This window comes from Somniosus microcephalus, chromosome 10 (genome assembly GCF_052327205.1).
Source record: "Somniosus microcephalus isolate GS21.2 chromosome 10, FLI_Smic_1.0, whole genome shotgun sequence".
In the NCBI taxonomy this organism is placed as follows: Eukaryota; Metazoa; Chordata; class Chondrichthyes; order Squaliformes; family Somniosidae; genus Somniosus; species Somniosus microcephalus.
The window spans coordinates 158,811,982-158,836,976 of NC_140996.1; the positions used below are offsets into that span (position 1 = coordinate 158,811,982).

The following is a 24,995-nucleotide window of genomic DNA, read 5'->3' on the forward strand; positions in this document are numbered from 1 at the left end:
AAGGAGGATTACTTATATATAAATAAATGAGCTGCTTGTGCTTGTTACTGCTACTTCACACTCTTGCATGTGTGAAGTGCTTTTAATGTAAAAAAAAGTCCCAAAGCACTTTGCAAAAATTTATATGAATGAATGAATGGCCACAATGGGAGGATTAGAAAAGATGACCAAAAGCTTGCTTTTGAAAGGTGTTTTTGAAGGTGTAAAGAGAGCTGGAGGAGTTTAGGGAAGGCATGCCAGTGAATACGATTGAGTCAGTCTTCACACAGCAGTGTCAGCCTTGGCTCAGTGGTAGCACTCTCATCCCCGAGTCAAAAAGTCATGGGTTCAAGCCCCACTCCAGAAACTTGGGCACATAATCTAGACTGGTACTTCAGTGCAGTACTGAAGGAGTGCAGCACTCCATCAGAGGTGCCATCTTTCAGACGAGACATTAAACCAAGGTCCCAACTGACCTCTCAGGTGGATATAAAAGAACCTACGGCGCTATTCAAAGAAGAGCAGGGGAGCTCTCCTGGTATCCTGGCCAACACTTATTTCTCCACCAACATGTGAAAACAGATGATCTGATCATTTATTTCATTGCTGTTTGTGGGACCTTGCTGTGCGCAAATTGGCTGTCACACAAAGTCTAAATTTTCCTAGTGGTGCTTTCTATTTGATCTCTGGATTGACTACAAGTTACCTAGAAATTGGACAGGTAAATATACAATCCAGACCATAAAGAGTGAATATGAGAAAATTATCTAGAGTACAAATCTAAAAATATAACACACACTTCATGAACAAAAGCATCTGCCATTCTGCCCTCCCTGATGTTTGTGTGGATGGGCTTAAGAGGTGAGGATCACTGGGAAAGTTTTCATATAAATTGTGTTACAATTTCCATTAGGCAGAAATAAATATCATTGGAAGTATGATGCAAAAGAGCTTTAATTTTCTTAAATTGTTACAGCAATCATTGGCTAATAGCAAATAAAAGTAGAACCACAATAGTAAAAAGTACTCCTTGAAATTACTCAGCAATTCTAAACGAATACAGTTGGTTATAGGTAAATCACATGACAATGCAAGGACAGAAGCTGGAACAATGTTAATATGGCCAAATTCAATGACAAGAGTAGTAATTCTTGAATCCTCAACACAATTCTGAAGTTTTCAAGAAGTGGCACAAATGTATTAATTATTTGCATACTTCTGAATTTGCATACACAATATCAATGACTTGCTTGCTGGCGTAGTAATAACGAAACATCGTGTATCCACGGAAGAAATAAATTAAACCTGAGAAAATAATAAGATTAATCATTTTAAAAGTCAACACTCACAAACATAATCCAAATGTTTACTGAAAAGAAATCATGCTACACTAGACATTCTTTGTAATAATGCCTTCAACAGCCATACAGAAAGCATATGAGTAAGATCTGCTATATACAAGAGATGCAGACATGTCAGATGCGATATATCATAAGTGCACTTGACTATGTAACCAATGAGTGGTGGATTCATGACTTGGTTATGCTGGCCAGGTTTACAAGTGGCATAGAAATTGTGCACCACAGGTGGCAGTAGTATATTCTGTTTCTTGTTCTTTTTACGTCTTTGGGGATGTTCAAAAAATGGCAAATGATTTTCATATTATGATTACACAGAGATGGTGTAACATAGGCGTAGATATTCAACATGCTGCCCAGGTGTAGAAGTGGCATTGCGGATCAACTGCCCATTACAGAAACTGCCTGATTTTCCTTTCCAATGGGCTGCTGATCTGCAACATCAGTTTTATGACCAGGCAGAAAGTTGAAAATCTACCCCATAGAATCTTGTATTGTTTGAGGGATTGTATATACTGAGGGACTGAAGTATTTCAACTATTACTGTGGCAGGATTGGTCTTTATTATATCTATAAAACTAGTAAAAAAAAGTCTCTTCAAACTTTATCTTTCATTACATCCACTATATATACATGAGCCTTTGTAATTAAGCACGGAAGAAAGCAAGACTAAAGTATTGTTCTGGTAAGCAACTGAACATTGCATCTATTTATAATTATAAATTGGTGCATACTGCAGTAACTAAATGAAAACAACATTGTGGCTTTAATGAAAACATACCATTTTGGTTAACCGCAGCATCCACGTGGCTACCAATGCCAGGCCAGTCATTTTCTATCCATTTTGGGTATCCTTCATCCATTGTTTCTGTACGTTCATCATAACTAATAAACAAAAGGACATTGTCCAATTATTTTTAGAAAGAGTGCTTGATAAGAATTTCAGTTACATTTACATAAAGTTCAATCTCATACCTCCAGCATTTGTTTTCCACAAAGAAGAATGTCTTTCCAATCTCAGCAATATGTAATGCTGCATCAATTTTCTTAACAGTTTTGGGAAAACCAAAATTGTCGATAGTCTTAGGGTACCCTGGTAAAATATCATATCCATTGACAGCCCAGTATTTGGTTCCTGTATAATTAAATTAATTGAAATAGTTTGTGAATACATCATGAAAAGAATTGCATACTTCAATCAAAATTTAACATACACAGTTCTTAAGAGTGAGATCTAAACTAATAAGATTCAAACACATTAATTTTACATGATATCACTAAACATATATAAAGAAGATATTTGGAAGTAAGAATAGGGGAAAGAAATACACCTTAAATGGGAAGTTTCATGGCTTTAGGTCAAACAAGGCCAAGGAGCTCTCTGCTGATTACCACCTATCGCACTCCCTCAATTGGCAAATCAGTACTTCTCCATGTTGAACACCACTTGAAGGAAGAACCGACGAAAGCAAGGGCACAAATGTACTCTGGGTGGGGCACTTTAATGTCCAACACTAATAGTGGCTTGATAAAACAAACACTGATCGAGCTGGTCAAATAATAAGGGACATGGCTGCCAGACTGGGTATGTGTCAGGTGGGGAGATAACCAATATCTCCCCTTTGACCTTGTCTTCACCAGCCTACTTGTTGCAGACACATCTATCCATAGTAGAACCTGTAAGAGTGACTACCATAAAATCCTTGTGAAGATAAAGTCTCATTTTCAAAGTGAAGACACCCTCCATCATGTAATATGGCACTACCACCATGCTAAGTGGACAGCATGACGTTAGTGTGCCAGTGCAGCCTTCGGTCACCTGAGGAAGAGAGTGTTTGAAGACCAGGACCTCAAACCCGGCACTAAGCTCATGGTCTACAGAGCAGCAGTGATACCTGCCCTGCTGTACGCCTCAGAGACATGAACCATGTACAGCAGGCACCTCAAAGCACTGGAGAGGTCCCACCAACGCTGCCTCCGCAAGATCCTGCAAATACATTGGCAGGATAGGCGCACCAACGTCAGTGTACTCGCTCAGGCCAACATCCCCAGCATTGAAGCTTTGACCACGCTCGATCAGCTCCGATGGACAGTTCACATCGTCCGCATGCCCGATACGAGACTCCCAAAACAAGCGGTCTACTCGGAGCTCTGACACGGCAAGAGAGCCCCAGGTGGGAAGAGGAAACGCTTCAAGGACACCCTCAAAGCCTCCTTGAAAAAGTGCAACATCCCCACTGACAGCTGGGAATCCCTGGCCCAAGACCGCACAAAGTGGAGGAGAAGCACCCGGGAAGACGCCGAACACCTCGAGTCTCTTCGCTGGGAGCAAGCGGAAGACAAGCGCAAGGAGCGCACGTCAACCCAAGCACCCCACCCACTCGCCCTTTCAACCACCGTCTGCCCCACTTGTGACAGAAACTGTAGGTCCTGCATTTGACTCATCAGTCACTTGAGAACTCATTTTTAATGTGGAAGCAAGTCATCCTCGGTTCCGAGGGACTGCCTAAGAAGAAGAGAAGAAGTTCTAGCAGCCCAAAATTGGGCATTGTTAGGTACTGTGGGCTGTCGGCAGCAGAATTGTGTACCACCACAATCTGCCCCGACAAATCCCTCACGCCCCATCTCTATCAAACCAGGAGATTCACCCTGGTTCAAAGGGGAGTTCAGAAGAGTGTACCAGGAGCTAGGAGCAGCACCAGGTGAATTTTAGAATGAGGCACCAACCTGATGACACTGCACACAGGGCTAACTGCATTACCTCCACCATCAACATTCTGGGGGTCACCTTTGAGCAGAAACTTAACTTATCAACACTGTGGCGACAGGAGCAGAGCAAAGGCTAGGAACTCTGTGATGAGTGGCTCACCTCCTGACCCCTCAATGGCTCTCCACCATCAACAAGGCTTAAGTCAGGAGTGTGATGGTATACTCACCACTTGCCTGATAAGGTACACAAGTTTCTTAATGAACTTAGCCATTTAAAATTTTTTCCAAGCCTCTGCCCTTGTGTTGTCATTTTATCTTCATCTATAACTAAACATATTGATGCTGAGGTCATTAAAGAAAGAAAGACTCGCATTTATATAGCACCTTTCATGACCACCAGATGTCTTAAAGTGCTTTACAGCCAATGAAGTACTGTCACTGTTGTAATGTGGGAAACACAGCAGCCAATTTGCAGACAGCAAGCTCCCACAAACAGCAATGTGACAATGACCAGATAACCTGTTTTTGTTATGTTAGTTGAGGGATAAGTATTGGCCAGGACACCAGGGATAACTCCCCTGCTCTTCTTCGAAATATTGCTATGGAATCTTTTACGTCCACCCAAGAAAGCAGACAGGGCCTCGGTTTAATGTCTCATCTGAAAGCTGGCACCTCCGACAGTGCAGCACTCCCTCAGCACTGCACTGGAGTATCAGTCTAGCTTTATGTGCTCAAGTCCCTGGAGTGGACTTGAACCCACAAACCTTCTGACCCAGAGGTGAGTGTGCTACCCACTGAGGCACAGCTGACACTGGTGGTTGTTAGCATCGGCATAGAATATAAAAACAATGCAATAATGTTGAAAATATACAAGTCCTTAGGTAAATGGCAGATTGTTTTCATTGATTGTAAAGATGATAATGAGAGAGCACAAATTTAAGATAATCACAAAAAGAATGAAAGGGGAAATTAGAAAAAAAAACTCTACACAGAATATGGGTAGAATTTGGAATTCTCTGCCACAAATTCTGTTGGTGCAGAGTCCATAAATTATTTTAAAATGGAACCAGACAGTTGCTTGAAAAAGAGGACATTAAAGGTTATTGGGAGCAAGCAGAAGAGTGGAATTCAACTCATCTGGAGCAAAACACCAGTGTAGACTCGATGAGCCAAATGGCCCATTTCTGTGCTATAATATGATTCTATGTAAGCACAACACTGTTAACATTTCCGCAGGAAAGAACTCCAACTCAGAAAACAGAAGCAAGTTACATGTGATTGTAAAGGGATAAGGTAGCAAGCTGGGTTTGAACATTACCCTTTCATCTGAGTCCAAATCCATTGTAGCCTGATGGTGAGCCACCTCTTTTTGTCTTTGGTTGATCATAGTCAAAGCACCCTAGTGAAATCTCACACTGCAATGGGCCTAAATTTAGTAAGAAATCATAGTACAACCTTGGCATGCTTAAAATGAATTTGAGAATCTCAACCTAGTTCCTAGTGAATGTGAGTCCACAAAACCTAATTGGTGCTAAATTAATTATTCAGAAAGACCAGAGGATGGCTAATTAGGACTCACGCTAGTGTCTGAGACATTGTTGTTCTGAGATTGAGGGCACATTAAGGGCATAAGAAAAGTCACGGATGAGAAAAAGCCATTTGGCTCATCAAAGTTCATCCCCTAGTACTCCAAACTCTCCTCATACAGCAGACAGTTGCATTCTGGATGTCCCTAATGCCCTTTTCCCCTACTATCCCACCTGGCATATTGTTTCAAACATGTATCACCCTTTCAGTAAAAAATGTCTTATCACAGAATCTACAGTGCAGATAGAGGCCATTTCGGCCCATCGAGCCTGCACCGACACATATCCCACCCTATCCCTGTAACCCCACGTATTTAACCCCCTAACACTAAGGGTCAATTTATCATAGCCAAATCAACCTAACCTGCACATCTTTGGACTGTGGGAGGAAACCGGAGCACCCGGAGAAAACCCACGCAGACACAGGGAGAATGTGCAAACTCCACACAGACAGCCGCCCGAGGCCAGATTTGAACCCGGGTCCCTGGCGCTGTGAGGCAACAGTGCTAACCACTATGCCACTGTTTATATCAGTTACAAATTTACTTTTCACTTATTTTCCCTAGCCCAGACTTACATTAAACTAATCTGGGTTTATCTTGACTACATTATCTATCTATAATAATATGTTAAAATTGGTATGTTGGTAGAGCGTTCCATCAAAAATCCTGTGTAAACTTTCTCATGTTAAAATTCCCACAGTAATGGTGTCACTTTACCTGTGACACTTCCTTGAAATGCCAGTAGATGGCGCTTTAATAGGTTTTTAGTGTTAATTTGATCACCGCCTGTGAAGTTTCCTTGTAACACCAGAGATCACTGACAATGCTTTGAATCTTTAGCATACAGTTGCAGGCCTCCTACTCTGATGGCATTGTGTAGTGCCTCTGTTTTGCAACTCCCAGTATCTATTTGACAGCCCTCACCTTCTCTCTTCAGCTGTGGCTCAGTTGGTAGCACTTTTGCCTCTGCGTCAAGATTGTGGGTTCAAGTCCCACTCCAGAGGCTGGAGCACAAAAATCTAGGCTAACACTGCAGTACAGTACTGAGGGCATGCTACACTGTCAGAGGTGCTGTCTTTCGGATGAGATGTTAAACCAAGGTCCCATTTGCTCTCTCAGGTGGACATAGAAGATCCCATGGCACCATTTCGAAGAAGAGCAGGGGAGTTAGCCCCGGTGTCCTGGTCAATATTTATCCCTCAATCAACACCTAAAACAGATTATCTGGTCATTATCACATTGCTGTTTGTGGGGGCTTGATGTGTGCAAATTGGCCGCCATGTTTCCTACATAACAATGATGACTACACTTCAAAAAGTACTTAATTGGCTGTAAAGCACTTTGAGACGTCCGGTGGTCGTGAAAGCTGCTATATAAATGCAAGTCTTACTTTTTTCTTTATTCATTGCTTCGTGCCTGTAGGCAAAATTTATTCTTACTCCCCATTGGCTCCAGCCAGTGGTCCAGCCTTCACTCATCTTCACTCATGTGCCTGCTTCACTCTCCAGGTTCACCTTGCTCCTTTTTGCCACTTGTGTTCCTTCTCTGCCTTTCCACCCCAATCCTCCACCCTGTTGGCTTTCTGAGGCCCGTTCCAATTCCCAGCCACAAACCTCTGCTCTGCTGGCCCTCCCTGCCCAGCTTGTGTTCCTGGTCTTCACTAATTGTTGGGGGAGAGCTGACGAAGTTTAATCGACATCTGGCCCATGCCACACCTGACCGTGTAGTGCTCAATAGTTTCAGTGTTACAATCCTTGGCATTAACACCCCTTACATTGAATAGGAAAATTTACAAAGACATGAAAACAGATTTATCAATATCACAAAAGCAGAAAATTGATGATCTACTTGTAGGAAAGATCTCTAACCTTTGAAAAATAGAGTGATTTGCTTGTACTGGTTTTCATAGGAAGCATCAATGTTTGAGGGGAGATCTGGCCATTGAGATTTGATCAGAACCAGCACTGAATGCGGCATTTGTGGGAGAACACGCCAAAAGAACCTAAATAGAAATTCCAAAGATTAGTGCTATACCATTGTTTCTAATTAATGATATTTAGTTAGCATCTTCATGGTGGTACTAAATACTGAACAGCGCAACACACTAGCAATAGAGGTATATCTAATAGTATTAGGGTGATTGACTGCTGTGTTTTAAGATCGCGTCTATTTGCAACACCAGATTTCTGATTGGTCCCCTTGGAGGATAAGACCAGATTTCTGATTGAAAACATATGTGCGGCTCCGGTGTACAGCGCTCATACGCAGAAGGGGATCAGGTGCGCATGTGTGGCACTGGTATGCTGGGCGCATGCAGAAGGCCGCAAAGGTGCTCATGCAAATAATCACAGCGGTGTTTTAATAGATCTTGTGATTAATGTATTGAAAATTGAACTCTTCTCTTAAAAGTTTTCAGCAGCCATGGTGTTGGCTTTTAACAACAGTACATTTTCATTATTCATTTGAATGTAAATATCAACTAGTTTACGTCTTGTTAACAATATACTAAAACAAAAACAGAAAATGCTAGGAAATACACAGCAGTCCAACAGCATCTAAAAAGAAAACCAATGAGTTAACATTACATAAGAACATAACATAAGAACATAAGAAGTAGGAGCAGGAGTAGGCCATACGGCCCCTCGGGCCTGCTGCGCCATTCAATAGGATCATGGCTGATCCGAACCTAGACTCACGTCCACTTCCCTGCCCACTCCCCGTAACCCCTAATTCCCTTATCAGCTAGGAAACTGTCTATCTCCGTTTTAAATTTATTTAATGTCGCAGCTTCCACAGCTCTCTGAGGTAGCAAATTCCATAGATTCACTACCCTCTGAGTGAAGAAGTTTCTCCTCATCTCAGTTTTGAAAGGGCAGCCCCTTATTCTAAGATTATGCCCCCTAGTTCTAGTCTCACCCATCAGTGGAAACATCCTCCCCGCATCCACCCGATCAAGCCCCCTCACAATCTTATATGTTTCGATAAGATCACCTCTCATTCTTCTGAATTCCAATGAGTAAAGGCCCAACCTACTCAACCTTTCCTCATAAGTCAACCCCCTCATTTCCGGAATCAACCGAGTGAACCTTCTCTGAACTGCCTCGAGAGCAAGTATATCTTTTCTTAAATATGGAAACCAAAACTGTACGCAGTATTCCAGGTGTGGCCTCACCAGTACCCTATATAACTGAAGCAAGACTTCCCTGCTTTTATACTCCATCCCCCTTGCAATAAAAGCCAAGATTCCATTGGCCTTCCTGATCACCTGCTGTACCTGCATACTAACCTTCTGTGTTTCATGCACCAGGACCCCCAGATCCCTTTGTACTGTAGCACTTTGCAGTTTCTCTCCATTTAGATAATAACTTGCTCTTTGATTTTTTCTGCCAAAGTGCATAACCTCACACTTTCCAACATTATATTCCATCTGCCAAATTTCTGCCCACTCACTTAGCCTGTCTATGTCCTTTTGCAGGTTTTTTATGTCCTCCTCACTCACTGCTTTCCCTCCCATCTTTGTATCATCGGCAAACTTGGATATGTTGCACTTGGTCCCCTCCTCCAAATCGTTAATATAGATTGTAAAGAGTTGGGGTCCCAGCACTGACCCCTGCGGAACACCACTAGTTACTGATTGCCAACCCGAGAATGAACCATTTATCCCAACTCTCTGTTTTCTGTTAGATAGCCAATCTTCCACCCATGCCAGTATATTACCCCCAATCCCGTGATTTTTTATCTTGTGCAGTAATCTTTTGTGTGGCACCTTGTCAAATGCCTTTTGGAAGTCCAAATACACCACATCCACTGGTTCCCCTTTATCCACCCTGTTTGTTATGTCCTCAAAGAATTCGAGCAAATTTGTCAAACATGACTTCCCCTTCATAAAACCATGCTGACTCTGTCCGATTAAATTATGCTTATCCAAATGCCCTGTTACTGCTTCCTTAATAATGGACTCCAACATTTTACCAACCACAGATGTTAGGCTAACTGGTCTATATTTTCCAGCCTTTTGCCTACCTCCCTTTTTAAATAAGGGCGTTACATTAGCAGTTTTCCAATCTGCTGGGACCTTTCCTGAATCCAGGGAGTTTTGGAAAATTACCTCCAATGCATCCGCAATCCCTACTGCTAATTCTCTCAAGACTCTAGGATGTAAGCCATCAGGTCAAGGGGATTTATCCGCCTTAAGTCCCATTATCTTACCAAGTACCATCTCCTTAGTGATTTTAATCGTGTTTAGCTCCTCCCCCCCTATAGCCCCCTGTTTGTCCAGTGTTGGGATATTTTTAGTGTCCTCTACTGTAAAGACTGATACAAAATATTGTTCAGCGTTTTTGCCATCTCCATGTTCCCCACTACTAATTTCCCGGTCTCGTCCTCTAAGGGACCAACATTCACTTTAGCCACCCTTTTTCTTTTTATATAACTGTAGAAACTCTTGCTATCTGTTTTTATATTTTTTGCTAGTTTACTTTCATAATCTATCTTCCCTTTCTTAATTAATATTTTAGTTATTCTTTGCTGGCTTTTAAATGCTTCCCAATCTTCTATCCTCCCACTAGATTTGGCTACTTTATATGCCCTTGTTTTCAGTCGGATACTATCCTTTATTACTTTACTTAGCCACGGATGGCTGTCTTTTCTTTTACGCCCCTTTTTCCTCAGTGGAATATATTTTTCTTGAAAGTTGTGAAATATCCCCTTGAATGTACACCACTGCTCATGTACCGTCTTATACCTTGATCTATTTTCCCAGTCCACTTTAGTCAACTCTGCTCTCACACCTTCATAGTCTCCTTTATTTAAGCTTAGTTCAGTCAATATGAAAGTTAAAATCCCCCATGATTATAGCTGTTCCCTTATTACAAGCCCCAACTATTTCCTGATTTATACTCCGACCAATAGAGTTGCAACTGTTAGGAGGGCTATAGACTACATCCTTTATTAACATAGCCACCCCACCTCCCTTTCCTTCCTGTCTGTCCTTCCTAATAGTCAAATACCCCTGGATGTTTAGTTCCCAGTCATGGTCACCTTGCAGCCATGTTTCTGTAATGGCCACCAGATCATACCCATGTGTAGTTATTTGTACCGTCAACTCGTCTATTTTGTTACGAATGCTGCGTGCATTCAGATAAAGAACCTTTAAATATGTTTTGTGACAATTTATTCCTGCTTTTACCCCCTTTACTACTTTACCTTTATCTTTATATATTCTGTCCCTTCCTGACACACTCTGGTTTTTAATTCCCCCACTGCTACCTTGCTCTATTGCCTTCTCCGCTGACATTTTTATTTTTCGCTCTCTTGAAACCTCCCCCCACTAATTAGTTTAAAGCCCTCTCTACAGCCCTAGTTATTCGATTCGCCAGGATTCTAGTCCCAGCACTGGCCAAGTGAAGTCTGTCCCAACGGAACAGCTCTCCCATCCCAGTACTGGTGCCAGTGTCCCAAGAAGCAAAACCCATTTCTCCCACACCAGTCTTTGAGCCACGCATTTAACTCTCTGATTTTATTTACCCTAGCCAAATTTTCTGAGAGTAGAGGTTATATTTTCCTATTAGCTGTGCCTGGGAATGCTTAATACAGCAAAGAGAAAATGGAGGCGGGAATCTATTATTTCATGTTCTCTGCAGTGGGTGCATGCCCAGCATAAGCAGACAAATGATGTAGAGTGGAGCAATTCTGGTCCTCCCACCTCGTTTTACTCTTCATGTACCCTTGGGCACCCAAATAGAGGGGTTCCTCACAAAGCTAGCAGTGGAGCCTGTGTAAGGACCCTCTGCAGAGCAGAAGATCTGTGAAAAATAATGAGAGCACATGGACTTTTAGGCAACATGGGTAGGGAATTGGTTAGGAGGTAGGAGATAAAGACTAGGGATAATGGTTAGGTACTCAAATTAACAGGATGTGACTAGTAGTGTCCCCCAGGCATCTGTACTGGGCCTCAGTTTTTCACTATATTTATAAATGACTTAGATGAAGGACTAGAGAGCCATATAGCCAAGTTTACTGATGGCTCAGTAAATAGTGTAGATGGGAGGAGAAAATTGCAAAGGGAATTGATAGATTAACTGAATGGACAAAACTGTGGCAGAAGGAGTTTAATGTGGGGAAATGTGAGGTCATCCACTTTGGCCCTAAGAAAGATAAATCAAAGCATTTTCTAAATGGTGAGAAGCTCGAACTGTGGAGGAGCAGAGAGATTTAGGGGTCCATGTACAGATCACTAAAAGCTTGTTGTCAGCTACAAAATATAATTTTAAAGGCTAATGGAATGTTGGCCTTTATCATAAGGGGGCTGGAATACAAAGGGGTGGAAGTTCTGTAAAGCTCTGGTTAGACCCCCATTTAGAGTACTGCGTTGAGTTCTTGGCACCGCACCTCAGGAAGGATATATTGGCCTTGGAGGGGTTGCAGCGCAGATTCACCAGAATGATACCGGGGCTAAAAGGATTAAATTATGAGGACAAATTGCATAGACTAGCCTTTCCTTGAGTAGTGAAGATTAAGGGGTGATGTAATTGAGATTTAAGATGATTAATGAGTTGTAGGGTAGATAAAGAGAAACTATTTCCTCTGATGGGGGAGTCTAGAACAAAGGGATATAACCTTAAAATGAGAGCTGGGCCGTTCAGGGGTGATGTCCGAAAGCACTTCTTCACACAAGACGGAGTGGAAATCTGGAACTCTCTCCCCAAAAGATGTTGAGGCTAGATCAATTGAAAATTTCAAAACTGAGATTGATCGATTTTTGTTAGGCAATGGTATTAAGGATTACAGACCAAGGCGAGTAGATGGAGTTAAGATACAGATCAACCATAATCTAATTGAATGGCAGAACATGCTAGTCTGGCTGCATGGCTTACTCTGGTTCCTATGTTCCTAAGCAGCCTGAAGATAGAGTCTGGTGAAAGATAAGTTAAACAAAAGCAAAATATCAAGAACGCTGGAAATCTAAATTAAAACAGAAATGCTGGAAATACTCAGCAGGTCACACAGCGTCTGTGGAGAGAAAAACAGAGTTAACGTTTCAGGCCGATAACCTTTCATCAGAACTGGAAAAAGTTAGAGATGTAACAGGTTTTAAGCAATTACAGAGGCAGGGAAAGGGGGGAGATGAGGAAAGAACAAAATGGAAGGTCTGTGATAGGGTGGAAGGCAGGAGTGATTAAAAGACAAAAGGGATGATGGTGCAAGGAAAAGGGGGTGGTAAGGGGGACAAGAAAAGGGACAAGAAAAGAAACAAAAGATGGGTCTGGAGGAGCTGAAAATGACAAAAGCAGAATCATCAACAGCAACTGCTGTCCAAAAAAATGGAGCAGTGGTTGTGATCTGAAGTGTGTTAAACTCAATGGCCCAGAAATTCTGTTCGCAGGCCTCCCACGGGCGGAGGGCTGCGATTTGGAAAAATCTGCGCTTGGACCGGAGGGCTTCCGGAGGCGCAGAGTTCCATTGCTGGGCCTCTCCAAACTACCGGTGTGCAGGGCCCACGTATCCCAGAGGCGCAGGCGGTTCGCAGCGTCCCTGGGATCACGTGGGCCATGGGGAGCCAATCAGAGAAGGGAATCTCCATTCATACATTTAGAGCACCCCCAAAACATAGTAAAACTTCAAATAAATTTTTTTTTAAATCACATTTTTAAAATGACTATAAATGACATAAATTAACCATTTTAAACAAAAATTTAAATTTTTGAAAAAAATAATTAAAGCTTTTAACGGGGCTAAAAATAAACTTACTTTTCTTTAAAGTATTTTTAAATGATGAATCAGTGGAAATTTAAAAAAAAAAACTTTTTTCAACTCTTATCCTGGTAAAAGCAGCCCTTGTGCCTGCTTTTACCAGGCGCAAGAATTGTAAGGGTTTTCTGCAGGCGGAGGGCCTCCAAAAAATGGAACTCTCCACCCGCAGAGGCCCTGCTCCAGCGCAGCCGGAGGATCTGTCAAGAGCTTTCTTGACAGATCAGAAATGCTGGTTTCCAGTGCATGCGCTGTGCATGCCTGAAACCGGCATTTCCGATGTCCCTACGGGTGAGTACACAGCGCGTACCCACCCATAGGGACTGGAATATCCGGCCCAATGTTGAGTCCGGATGATTGAAAGTTAATGGCCCTTGTCTTTTCTTCTTTTTGTAGGGTCCTGAGGCCAGTGGCCTGGATCACAGCTCCAGGCATCTGAGGCCTGCAGCTGCACTCCTGCTTCTGCACCCACCACCGCTGCACTATACGAAAGGCTGATATTTAGTAGATGAGAATCATATACATATAAATTCAAGTTTAGCCATTGACCAAATAATATTAACCATAATTACTCCTGGGTAACTAAAAAGCTAAGACTTGTTCAAAATACAGCTGCAAGGACAGTCAAAAGCAGTTTTGACTAAGTTCTGATAACAAACAGCCACAGGCTGCCAGTGAAGGTTAAATTGCTAAAAAGAACATATTATGATGTTAAGTAGAAATTAGAATTCGTTTACCAAAACTAATTGCAACAATATTTAAAGGATAATTAGTATAAGGACATAAAATGAGAGAGTATTCTTTGAGAACGTCGTTGCGTTCATTGAGAAACAAGTTAAGGAGAAGAAATGGAAGCCAGACAGGGCAGCACAGCTAATGGCTTATGCGGCAGTGTATTGTGTAGAGCAAGATAAAGAGACCTTCCTAGAGCTGGAAGATAATCAGAATAGAGTTAAACACACTGATACCTGTTAGAGGAATTGAAATTGAAGTTGAAGTGGAGTGTTATATGGAATTTGGATTGGGACAATTGAGGGCCAAGGAGAAATCATGTTTAGTAAGAATTATCCACAAGATGGATAGGAGTAAAAGAGAGATCTGGAGAATCTTTTATGTCTATGATTTCTTGATTAGATGTTAAAATGTAATGTCACTTGAAATGATCGTAAGTCTGAATTTAACTGTGACTGTAATAATTGTGTTTTGTAGGTAACAGAGCATGCAAAACCAGAGGATGAGAAGCTTCAGTCAACAGGACACAGCAAGGGAATAAGTCCACCACAGTCACTCAGAAGGAACGCCGGGGTTCAATGAATAAACTGCGACTATCTTCTTGTTAAGTATTACTTCTTTGTACTGGATGTTTAATGCTTAATAAACCTGTTTTACTTATACACAATATACCTGTGCCCAGAGTGGTTTGTGTAGTCACGGACAAATTATTATAAAGAGCTTTAAAAAGCTACAGCACCAACCCCCCCCCTTCCCACCACCCACTAGACCCAGTGCAAGGCCCTGTCAGAGGAGTACCAGGATGGTGCCCAAGCCATGGCCAGGAAAATTTGACCACACTCTTCCTTCAGTAGGCACTTGGCAGGGGGACCGGGAGAAAACTTGTCCCTTACATCTTATTAAGAACATGGATTTACTCCCAAAATGTTAACCTATCATTTCTCTTTTCAGGTGCTGACAGACTGCTGTATATTTCCAATATTTTCTGTTTTTATTTCAGATTTCCATTGTTTGCTTCCTTTCATCACTAACATTATACTAACATATGTAGAATATTCTCAAAATCCTGATAAATGCATGAATTGGCAGCGAAAATTGTTACATACCTGTCTTTAAAGAACATTATTTCTCCACGTATTGTACTGACTGCATCGAAGGACAGATAAGGATCACACTTCGCTGGAGTCTTTGGATGAGGTTTTGGGTCAGGTTTATTTAATGAACCTAGGTTAGCATATTTAAAACATACTTAAATATTCATTTTACACTGATGAATCATCAATTGAAAAATAAATGACTTTGTACTGAGTGCTGGATATTTATTATTGGGCATCATTACGCCAAATAGGATGCTGACATGATAACATTAATGTTACGACCCTATTGTTGGTGAGGGGCCGATCCCAGCCCTCATGGCCTACATAAGAACATAAGAATTAGGAGCAGGAATAGGCCATACGGCCCCTCGAGCCTGCTCCGCCATTCAATAAGATCATGGCTGATCTTTGATGTGCCTCAATAATTCCGAGATTCGATGTTAGCAAAACAAAACAAGGCTTTTATTAACTTAGAAGGTAACACACAGTGGAGAGAGGTATCTTCCATCCGGAGGTCTGCAGTACTGGATATGAGGCAGGCTGAGCTTGCTTACATAGGGGCCAGGTATGGGCGGAGCCCTACACACAATACATTACAATATACAATACAATGGTGAGGAAACGGAACTGGGGTAAGGGAAATGAAACCGAAACTAAACCACAGTCACAGGCAGAGAAATACTGATTGAGTGATGAATGACATATTTCATCACAATCTTTGACCGCAACTTCACTTTCCTGCCCAATCTCCATATCCCTTGATTCCCCTAGAGTCCAAAAGTCTATCTATCTCAGTCTTAAATATACTCAACGACTTGAGCATCCACAGCCCTCTGGGGTAGAGAATTCCAAAGATTCTCAACCCTCTGAGTGAAGAAATTCCTCCTCATCTCAGTCTTAAATGGCTGACCCCTTATCCTGAGATTATATGTATGTTTCAATGAGATCACCTCTCATTCTTCTAAACTCCAGAGAGTATAGGCCCAATCTACTCAATCTCTCCTCATAGGACAACCCTCTCATCCCATGAATCAATCTAGTGAACCTTTGTTGCACCACCTCGAAGGCAAGTATATCCTTCCTCAGCTAAGGAGACCAAAACTGTGCACAGTACTCAGGTGTGGTCTCACCAAGGCCCTGTTGTACTCCAACCCCCTTGCAATAAAGGGCAACATGCCATTTATCTTCCTAATTGCTTGCTGTACCTGCATGCTAACTTTCTGTGTTTCCTGTACGAGGCCACCTAAATCTCTCTGAATGCCAACATTTAACAGTTTCTCACCATTTAAAAATATTCTGTTTTTCTATTCTTCCTACCAAAGTGAACAACCTCACATTTCCTCACATTATACTCCATCTGCCACCTGCTACTTGGAGATGTTGGAGAAGCTAGATTTGTTTTCATTAGAGCAAAGGAGGTTGAGGGGTGATTTGATGGAAGTGTACAAGATTATGACGGGTTTGGATAGGCTAGATGGGGAAAGGCTGTTCCCACCAGTTGATGGCACAAGGACGAGGGGACACAGATTTAAGGTTTTGGGCAAGAGATACAGGGGGCATGTGAGGAAAAACTTTTTCACACAGCGAGTAGTGATGACCTGGCATTCGCTGCCGACGGAAGTGGTGTAAGCGGACACACGCAATGTTTTCAAGGGGAGACTGGATAGGCACTTGAGGGAAATAAACTTGCAGGGCTACGGGGATAGAGCGGGGGAATGGGACTGACTGGATTGCTCTACAGAGAGCCGGCATGGACTGGATGGGCCGAATGGCCTCCTTCTGTGCTGTTATGACTCTATGACATTATAACTCTGAGTGTATGATAACATTTGTCTACTTTTGCTGTGTGAGACTGATTTTGACTCATATTTTCAAATGATAAGATTCATTTATTGCTAACAGAACAAAAATCACAGTTTACTTGATCTTAAATAACAGATTTAAATTCTTACCTTGTAACCTTAAGAAACATTTATGATTACATGGCAATATGAACTGTAGCAGTTTCTACTAATTAAAGTTATGTAAGCTATTATTTATAATTTTTGCTATAGAACAGTGATTTGGACCTACCATACAGTTTCTGAATTCCCGTAACATCATCGTATGGCAGTCTGAAGTCTTGAATACGAGTATATGAATATATGGGGAACATCAAAGCTCCCACATCTTGAGAATGAGCCAGTCCCAGAGAATGGCCAAATTCATGAGCAGCCACCATGAATAGGTTGTATCCTGCAAATCCATAAATAACAGTTTTATCATAACCGCCCTTTCCCAGAATTCTATTGCGAGACAGAGAATATTAAAGCCTCAGTTTAAAATGACAGGTTCCAAGAAAGATGATTAGTATAAAGTCACAACATAATGTATAATAAATAAATATAAAACTAAAATCAGGAAAAATAAATGGCCCGTATTTTCCGATCGGAGGCTTCCTGTGTGCGGATGCCTCCGATCTGGAAAAAATCTACGCCCTTACTTGAGGGCTCCGGAGGTATGGACATTTCCACTCCTGGTGCGCACGCGCAGAGGCCCAGGTATCCCAGGGGCGCAGGCGGTTCGCAAGCGTCCCTGGGATCACGTGGACCACGGGGAACCAATGGAAGAAGGGAATCCCCCTTCACACTTTTGACAGGTCTCTCAGCTTAGACCTGTCAAAAATATGAATGGGGATCACTCAAAAAACACACTAAAACATTAAATATTTAAATCACGTTTTTAAAATTAGTTAAAATGACATTAAATTAAATATTTTAAACAAAAATTTAATTTTTTGAAAAAAATAATTAAAGTTTTTTACGGGGCTAAAATAAACTTACCCTTTTTAAAAGCATTTTAAAATTATAAATAAGTGAAAAAAAAACTATTTTTACTTTTTTAAACTATTAGGCCTAGAAATTCAGTTTGGGGCGGCCAGCTCGCTCGCGCCCAGAAAGTACCGCTGCGCGCGAAGCCACTTGCACCCGCCGGAAATTCAGTTTCAGCACCCCAACTCGAAGGCGGCCGCTATTCAAGGGTTTCGGCGCCCCCGCTTGGGGCGCTGAAACTGAATATCGGCGCGCTAGGTGCCGCAGCGCCACCCGCTGCGGAGCGGCAGGCTGCGGTACTGCAGGCCTTCCTCCCTCTCTTAAGGGGGAGGTGCCTGCAACAGCGAGATCGCCGCTCGCTAGTGCCGGCAAATGAGCCCGGCACCACGGAGAAGTGCCGGGCTCCCGGAAAACAGCCAGCAATGCCGCGGGGGGGGGGAGGTGGAGGAGGCCGGGGAAGGAGGTGCGGGCAGGCGGCCGCCGAAAAAGCGGCCGACCGCACCTCCGCCTTAACTCGCCCCACTAACGCTACAGGACGGCCCCGTTTTCTGATCGCTGTTTGCGGCCGCTGCGGAAGAGGCGGCCGCAACTAAATATGGCGGTCGGGGCGGTAGCGGGGCACTGCACACACCGATGACGTCATCGGTGGCGGCGCAGCGCTACTGGCTAACGCCGCCATTACCGCAGCGCTGAATATCGGCGAAAGCTCAGCAAGTGGCGCAAAAGCCCTCTTTGGGCGAAAACTGGGCGCCAAGCCTACTGAATTTCTAGCCCTTATGCTTTTACCAGGCGTAAGATTTTTAAAGGTTTTCAGCGGGCGGAGGTTTTGCAGAAAGCGGAACTCTCCACCCACGGAGACCCTTCTCCAGGGCAGGCGGAGGATCTGTCAAGAGTATTCTTGACAGATCGGAAGTGCCGGTTTTCAGCGCAAGCGCTTCGCATGCCTGAAACCGGCACTTGCGAGGCCCCTACGGGTGTGTACACAGCTTATACACACCCGTAGGGATCGGAAAATACGGGCCATTTAAATTGTTCCTATCCAGCATGTTTTAAAATGCAAGTTATAATCATACACAGGTTTACTTTGAATAAGATAGATGCTTACCTAAATCTTTTATTATTACAACTTTAATCCATTTCTTCTGTCAATGTGTTGTTTGGGGTAGGGAATAGTATTACACCAACAAAGAGTTTTAATGTGTAGTTTCCCCACACATAATTATTCCCATGGCTAGTATGGAAAATAGGTAGATTTCTGTATTTTATATCATACAATTTTGAATAACATTCTAAAATAGAAGCTGTCTTTCCTGACTACATTTCAGAATGGAACTTAGAGTCTGGTTGAAACACAGCTAGGTAATTTTGTCTATAGATCTGTAGAGCCTTTATCTTGAGTATAATTAAGTTGTACTGGGTCAAAGCATTAACAGATCTTGGGCAAACAGATATTGTCTGAACAGCTTGTCAGTCATTCTGTATAATAATACTTGGCACTGTGTCCCTGATGCTTGTTGATTGACAGGTCTGTTCCCAGGTGTGAAATACATACTGAACACCTCTCAATATCATTAGTTTGATCTAGAGAACTGAACTCTGTGGATTAGTCATTTGCATCATCCATGTACAATTTTGCATTGCAAAGATCTATGAAAGACTTTTATTTGGAGAGTCCTGTTGCTGATCAAGTTGTGTAAGAGATAAGTTCTAAAATTAGTATTTTACCTTTTGTGGATTGATTCTATTTCTATTCTAAGTTTTAATATTTTGCTGTCACATACTGTTTCTGTGTATTATTCTATTTTTAAGTAAATCTGACTAGTTTTAGCCTTTCAGAGAAGATAGGAGAATGTGGTGGGCAACCACATTGTCTCCAATGTCCAATGATGCAGTAAAAGGGAACAGAAATTATTGGCCATACTATCTCAAACACAGCGGGGGCGATTTTATCAGCCCCGAGGAGGCAGGGATGGAAGCGGGACTGCCGGGAAAGTGGCAGAATTTGGGGGCGGGTGGCAAACCTGCCCCCAACCCGCCTTCATGCCCTCTTGCCTGGAGGCGGGAAGCCGTCCTGTCCCGGGTCCCGTCTCCTTGGAGGCGGGAAGGGATTAAAGCCTATTAACTGCCTATTAACAGGCAGAAAATAGGTTTATCCCCATTTTGTGTCCTGAAGTGCGGGCTTCCCGACGTGGGGGAAACCCGCCAGGGTGTAGGAGGCGAGCAGTGGGTCTGCGGGGGTTGGAGGGGTCTGAAAGTGCGATGTAGAGGTGAGTGATGGGTGCAAGTGTGGAGTGGTAAGTATGTGAGGTGAGTGTAAAGTGTTAGAAAATGTTAACTTACCTTTGTTTCTACCTACAGCCTTCAGCCACTGTGGAGCCGGAGTCCCCGACATCTCCATTGCAGAGATCACAGACTGGCTGCTGCATCCTCCGATCCAACAGCCAGCTGATTTCTGCAAAGTTGAAAGGTTTGATGAGTCCTGAACACAAGACCTCATCAAACTACACAGAATGTCAATATTTGACAGCTTCACAGAGCTGTCAAACGATGACAATTAATCTTTCAAAAATTCTTGACAGATGACACGTCATACATTGACGTGCTCTGCAACTGCCTTCGCCCTAATTGGTCTGCTAAACCCCGCTGGTTGGCCAGAAGCTGATGAAGGCGGGACTGAAACCCGACAAGTGGGAGTCCCGCCTCCAAAAGCTTCCCATTCAGAAAATCACCCCCCGCATGTATAATAGTGCAAATTTCTGATCATAGGAGACTCAACCTGCTTATAGAAACTTTTTTTGCTACAAACACAAGATAAAAGTTTTGTGAGAAAGCTCAAATTATAACTGCAAGCTTATAATCTAGTCCTGTGGTACTGGTGATACGGCAAGGGAAGAGGTTGAAGGGGGCAGCACCAAATAGAACCAAAGTAGCTCCCCAAAGGGAGATAGGGAAAATTGGAGTACAGATAACTGTGAACCACTCCCTTGCACCTCTGAGCAGCAAACTAGAGTTAGTAGAGTCCTTGAATAAGGTTCTCTGCTCACTCACCTAGCTTAAGAATGGTAAGTGGTGCAGGAAGACCTAAAATACTGCAAACATATCAACTTAAAATTTTAAAAATGTACAAATTAAAAAATACTTTTGAAAATGGTATACATATAGATATACTTTGAGTAACTGCTTTTTCTCAAAAAGATGTAACCCGTAGAAGTTATTTAGAGTAAGGTGGACTATATTCTATAACAACTGAGTTTGATTACATTATTTAAACCCTGTACCTTTTGCGTCCATTGACCAAGTTTCAGCTTCATCAAAATGAGTGTCACCTCCAAGACCTTTTCCTGGTGGAAAGGCATGGGCCAGAAATCCACCAGGTCCATCAAATGGATACCCATCTCCATGTACTAGCAGCAGAAAAAAAAAGTTGAAAAGATAAACCATTATAGTACATGATTGTGCTTCCCTAATTTAGCTCAATGTCAAAATGCTGTTAAATTACCTCTAGGTGAAAAGGCGATCATAATATCGGCTTCACCCTCCGAAATCTTGGTGAAAGTCAATGGTGTGACATCACTCCATACTTTGAAAGCCTCCCTGATAGCTTTGTTCACTTGATTCTGTTCAATATCTGGTGTGTAGTTGCTGATTCTTTTGGAACATAATGGAAAAATAAGTTAGAAATATTACTGCTATTATCAACAATACCATCAAAAACATCAGGGAAACATAAAATGTACCTGTAAGTCAAGTTCTTATGTTGCCATTTGAGTTTGCCTGGAAAGTGATTGTATTGAAGAAAATTGTGAACTCCGCATTGAGGTCTCTTCATTATTTCCAGCGTTGCAGAGTCCAGCTCCCCAGTTATTCGGAGGTCAAAGAATTCTTGCATTTTCTTAACCTTTGCTCTTAGAACATCATTGCTGGTTTTCAGATCATCGAAAGAATCATCTTCAAGGTGATAAAATTGTGTGACATATTGCTAGAAAAGCAGAACCACATAATGTTATTTAATATTCTTCATACATGCGACATTTCAAATTATTTAAAATGTAAGAATAATTGTTGGGTTAACTTTTGAATCCTTGGATACCTTGGCAAAATCAAAATCATTTTGACTTATCTCAGAGGGCAAGGGAAACCCAAACGTAAATGTACAATTCAGCAGAATCAAGAGAATTGGAACCTGAAAACATTTCATTTTCTTCTTGATTTGGAGTCATAGATGGGATCTCTGCTGTTTATTTCAGCCCCTTTTATACACTTGACTGATCTAGCAACATTGCATGATTCATTCAACACTGTCATTAACTAAAATATTGCAACAAGGGCCAGGATGTGATTTTAGTAAAAAAGTTATTTGGACATCATTTACAGGAAACCAAATTACAAATCTTTTGCATGTTGCATCACCATTTGTTCTTAGACAATAACATGTTAATGTGTTCCGCTCATTTAATATTTTCCTTTTCTTCACTACCAACCACTTCCTTAAATCCCTCTTCCCTGCCCATACCACTCTCACCTCCAACAACAAATGCAAGGAGCTCATGGACTTTTTTTGCCACTAAGATTGAGGTCATCCATTCAACTGCCTCTGCCGCATGCCCCCATGCTCTTTGCCCACTGATCCAAACCATCTCCAAAGTTCTCCCTGCCCTCGCCTTGACCTTGCATTGTTTCTAATTTATTTTCTATCTCTTTCCCAGCCCACCTTGTCCATGGGATCCACCTTCTACTCCCTTAACCCTATTCCTGCTAATCTGCTGACCATCCAACTTTCCTTCCTGGCCCCCATACTGTCTGTCATTGCAAATGATTCCCTCTCCTTGGGTACTGTCCTCCTCCCATTCAAAACTGCCGTCATTACCCCCCCTCATAAAACTCATCCTTGACCCTTCTGTACTTTTAAACTATCACCCATTTCCAACCTCCCTTTCCTCTCCAAAGTCCTTGAATATGTTATCGCCTCCCAAATCCATGCCCATCTTTCCCACAATGTGTTTGAATCTCTTCAATCAGGTTTCCGCTCCTGCCGCTGCAATTAAACAGCCATAATCAAAGTCACAAATGACATCCTCTGTGACTGTGACAGTGGTGCACTATCCCTCCTCAACTGCTCTACAGCCTTTGACATGGCTGACCACACCATCTTCCTCCAATGCCCCTCCTCTGTTTCCTACTTTTACCTATAACCATAGCATCTCCAGAAATGGCTTCTGTTTTTGCTGCCATGCTGTTATTTCTGGACTCCCCCAAGGATCTTGGACCCCTCTCTTCATCATCTAAACTCTGCCCCTTGGCAACATTATCTGAAGATATAGGACTGGATTTTCATTGAGGAGTCGGGTAGGAGGCGGGACTACAACTTTCGGGATTGTAGTCCCGCCTCCATTGAGTTCTAGCCAACCCACGCGATTTTGACTTGATTGACCTTGTTGAGCCCGCCCAGCGGACTCAGCAGGCCAATTAAGGGCTACCCAGCAACAGGTGACATCACAGATTGATATTTAATCTGTCAAGAACTTTTGACAGATGAAATATCAGCGTTTCACAGCTGTTTGAAGCTGTCAAACACTGACAATCTGTACTCTAACTTAATTCCTTCCTCTCAGGCTGATTTAGAGATCTCCCCGGAACAGAAAGCTGAATGCTGCAATTTTTGACAGCGTGCAGCCATTCTGCTTTCTGTGCCGGTGAGATGAGGGACTCCCGAGACCTGAAGGAAGGAAGGCTGTAAAGGTAAGTAAAGGTTAGTAGAACTTCTTTTAACACTTTACACACACCAAACACACTTACCTTTGCACTCATGCACCCATCACTCACCTGAACACCGAACATCTCGACCCCACCAAGCCCTTCATCCCGACGGTCCACCTCCTCTAACTTGGTGTGGTTTGGAGCCATCGGGAATCCCACACTTCAACATTAAAAATAGGGATTAGGCGAAAAACTGCCTGTTAACTACCTGTTAACAGGCAGTTAATTGGCACTAATCCCCTTCCCGCCTCGGGGAGGCGGGTCCCTGCTCAGGTCGGGTACCTGCCTCCTTTGAAACTGGCATGGAGGTGGGTTGGGTGCGGGATGGGTTCGGGACCCCCGATTTCGGGATTTTAACCCCCCACACACCTCCAATCCCGCCTCCATGGCCCAATGAAAATCCTGCTCATAGTGTCAGGCTCCACGCTAATGACATGCAGTTCTACCTTTCTACCACCTCTTTCAACCCCTCCACTGCCTCTGTGTTATCAGATTGCTTGTCAGACATCCAATGAAAATGACCCACATATTCTTCCAAGTAAACATTAGCTATCAACAGAAGTTAAAGATAGTATTAGATCAAAGGAAAAGGCTTATAATGCTGCCAAAAGAGTAGTAAGCCCGAGGATTGGGAGGATTTTAGAATTCAGCAAAGGAGGACCAAGAAATTGATAAAGAAAGGGAAAACAGAATATGAGAGTAAACTAGTGAGAGGCATAAAAACAGATTGTAAATGCTTCTATAGGTATGTAAAAAGGAAAAGATTAGCAAAAGTAAATGTGGGTCCCTTACAGGTTGAGACAGGAGCAATTATAATGGGGAATAAGGAAATGGCAGAGAAATTAAACAAATACTTTGGGGGAAAAATTCAGTATCGCCCCGTTTGGGGCGCCATTATCGGCCGTGCGCAAAGTTTAGCGCCTGGCGCTAATTATCGTCTCCGACAGCAAACTTGGCTTTTATCGCCCCTGGAGGTGATTGGAGCGCTAAATCAGGAGCTACACACCTCTCTTAAAGCGCTGAGGCCGAGGAGCGAGGCACTACCTCAGAGAGCGGGCGCAGCGCAGGTGCTGTCAGTTAACGATTGAACACAGACACACTGGCGCCGGTCAGTTCTTAAAGGGGAGGGTCGATCTTGCTCTGCAGCCACACCCTGCTCACTGGAGTCTTGAATCTCGGCCTGAGCAGACCTGTGGCTAAATCTAGCAGCCAGACA

General features: G+C 42.7%; 1 protein-coding gene across 1 annotated transcript; it reads right to left on the bottom strand.

Annotated features, from left to right (window-relative positions):
• Window positions 1–915: 915 nt before the first annotated feature.
• On the bottom strand, window positions 916–22,257 carry LOC147111797 (collagenase 3-like). Its single transcript, XM_085999035.1, has 10 exons — window positions 22,113–22,257; window positions 21,760–22,001; window positions 21,522–21,670; window positions 21,301–21,426; window positions 17,286–17,447; window positions 15,222–15,339; window positions 7,503–7,636; window positions 2,313–2,472; window positions 2,119–2,222; window positions 916–1,284 (listed from the first exon to the last, which is right to left on the bottom strand). Exons 1-10 carry the CDS (start codon window positions 22,218–22,220, stop codon window positions 1,184–1,186), a joined length of 1,404 nt encoding a protein of 467 aa, XP_085855161.1. The 5' UTR covers window positions 22,221–22,257; the 3' UTR covers window positions 916–1,183.
• Between the last annotated feature and the right edge of the window lie 2,738 nt (window positions 22,258–24,995).

Excerpts from the sequence above, each read along its gene's own strand:
- LOC147111797 (XM_085999035.1), bottom strand. The coding sequence starts at position 22,220 with ATGAAATGTTTTCAGGTTCCAATTCTCTTGATTCTGCTGAATTGTACA. Across the intron at positions 15,340-17,285 it reads GGGAATTCAGAAACTGTATG|GTTCATTAAATAAACCTGAC; the intron begins GTAGGTCCAAAT and ends ATGCTAACCTAG. Across the intron at positions 7,637-15,221 it reads ATAATGTTCTTTAAAGACAG|GTTCTTTTGGCGTGTTCTCC; the intron begins GTATGTAACAAT and ends ATTTCTATTTAG.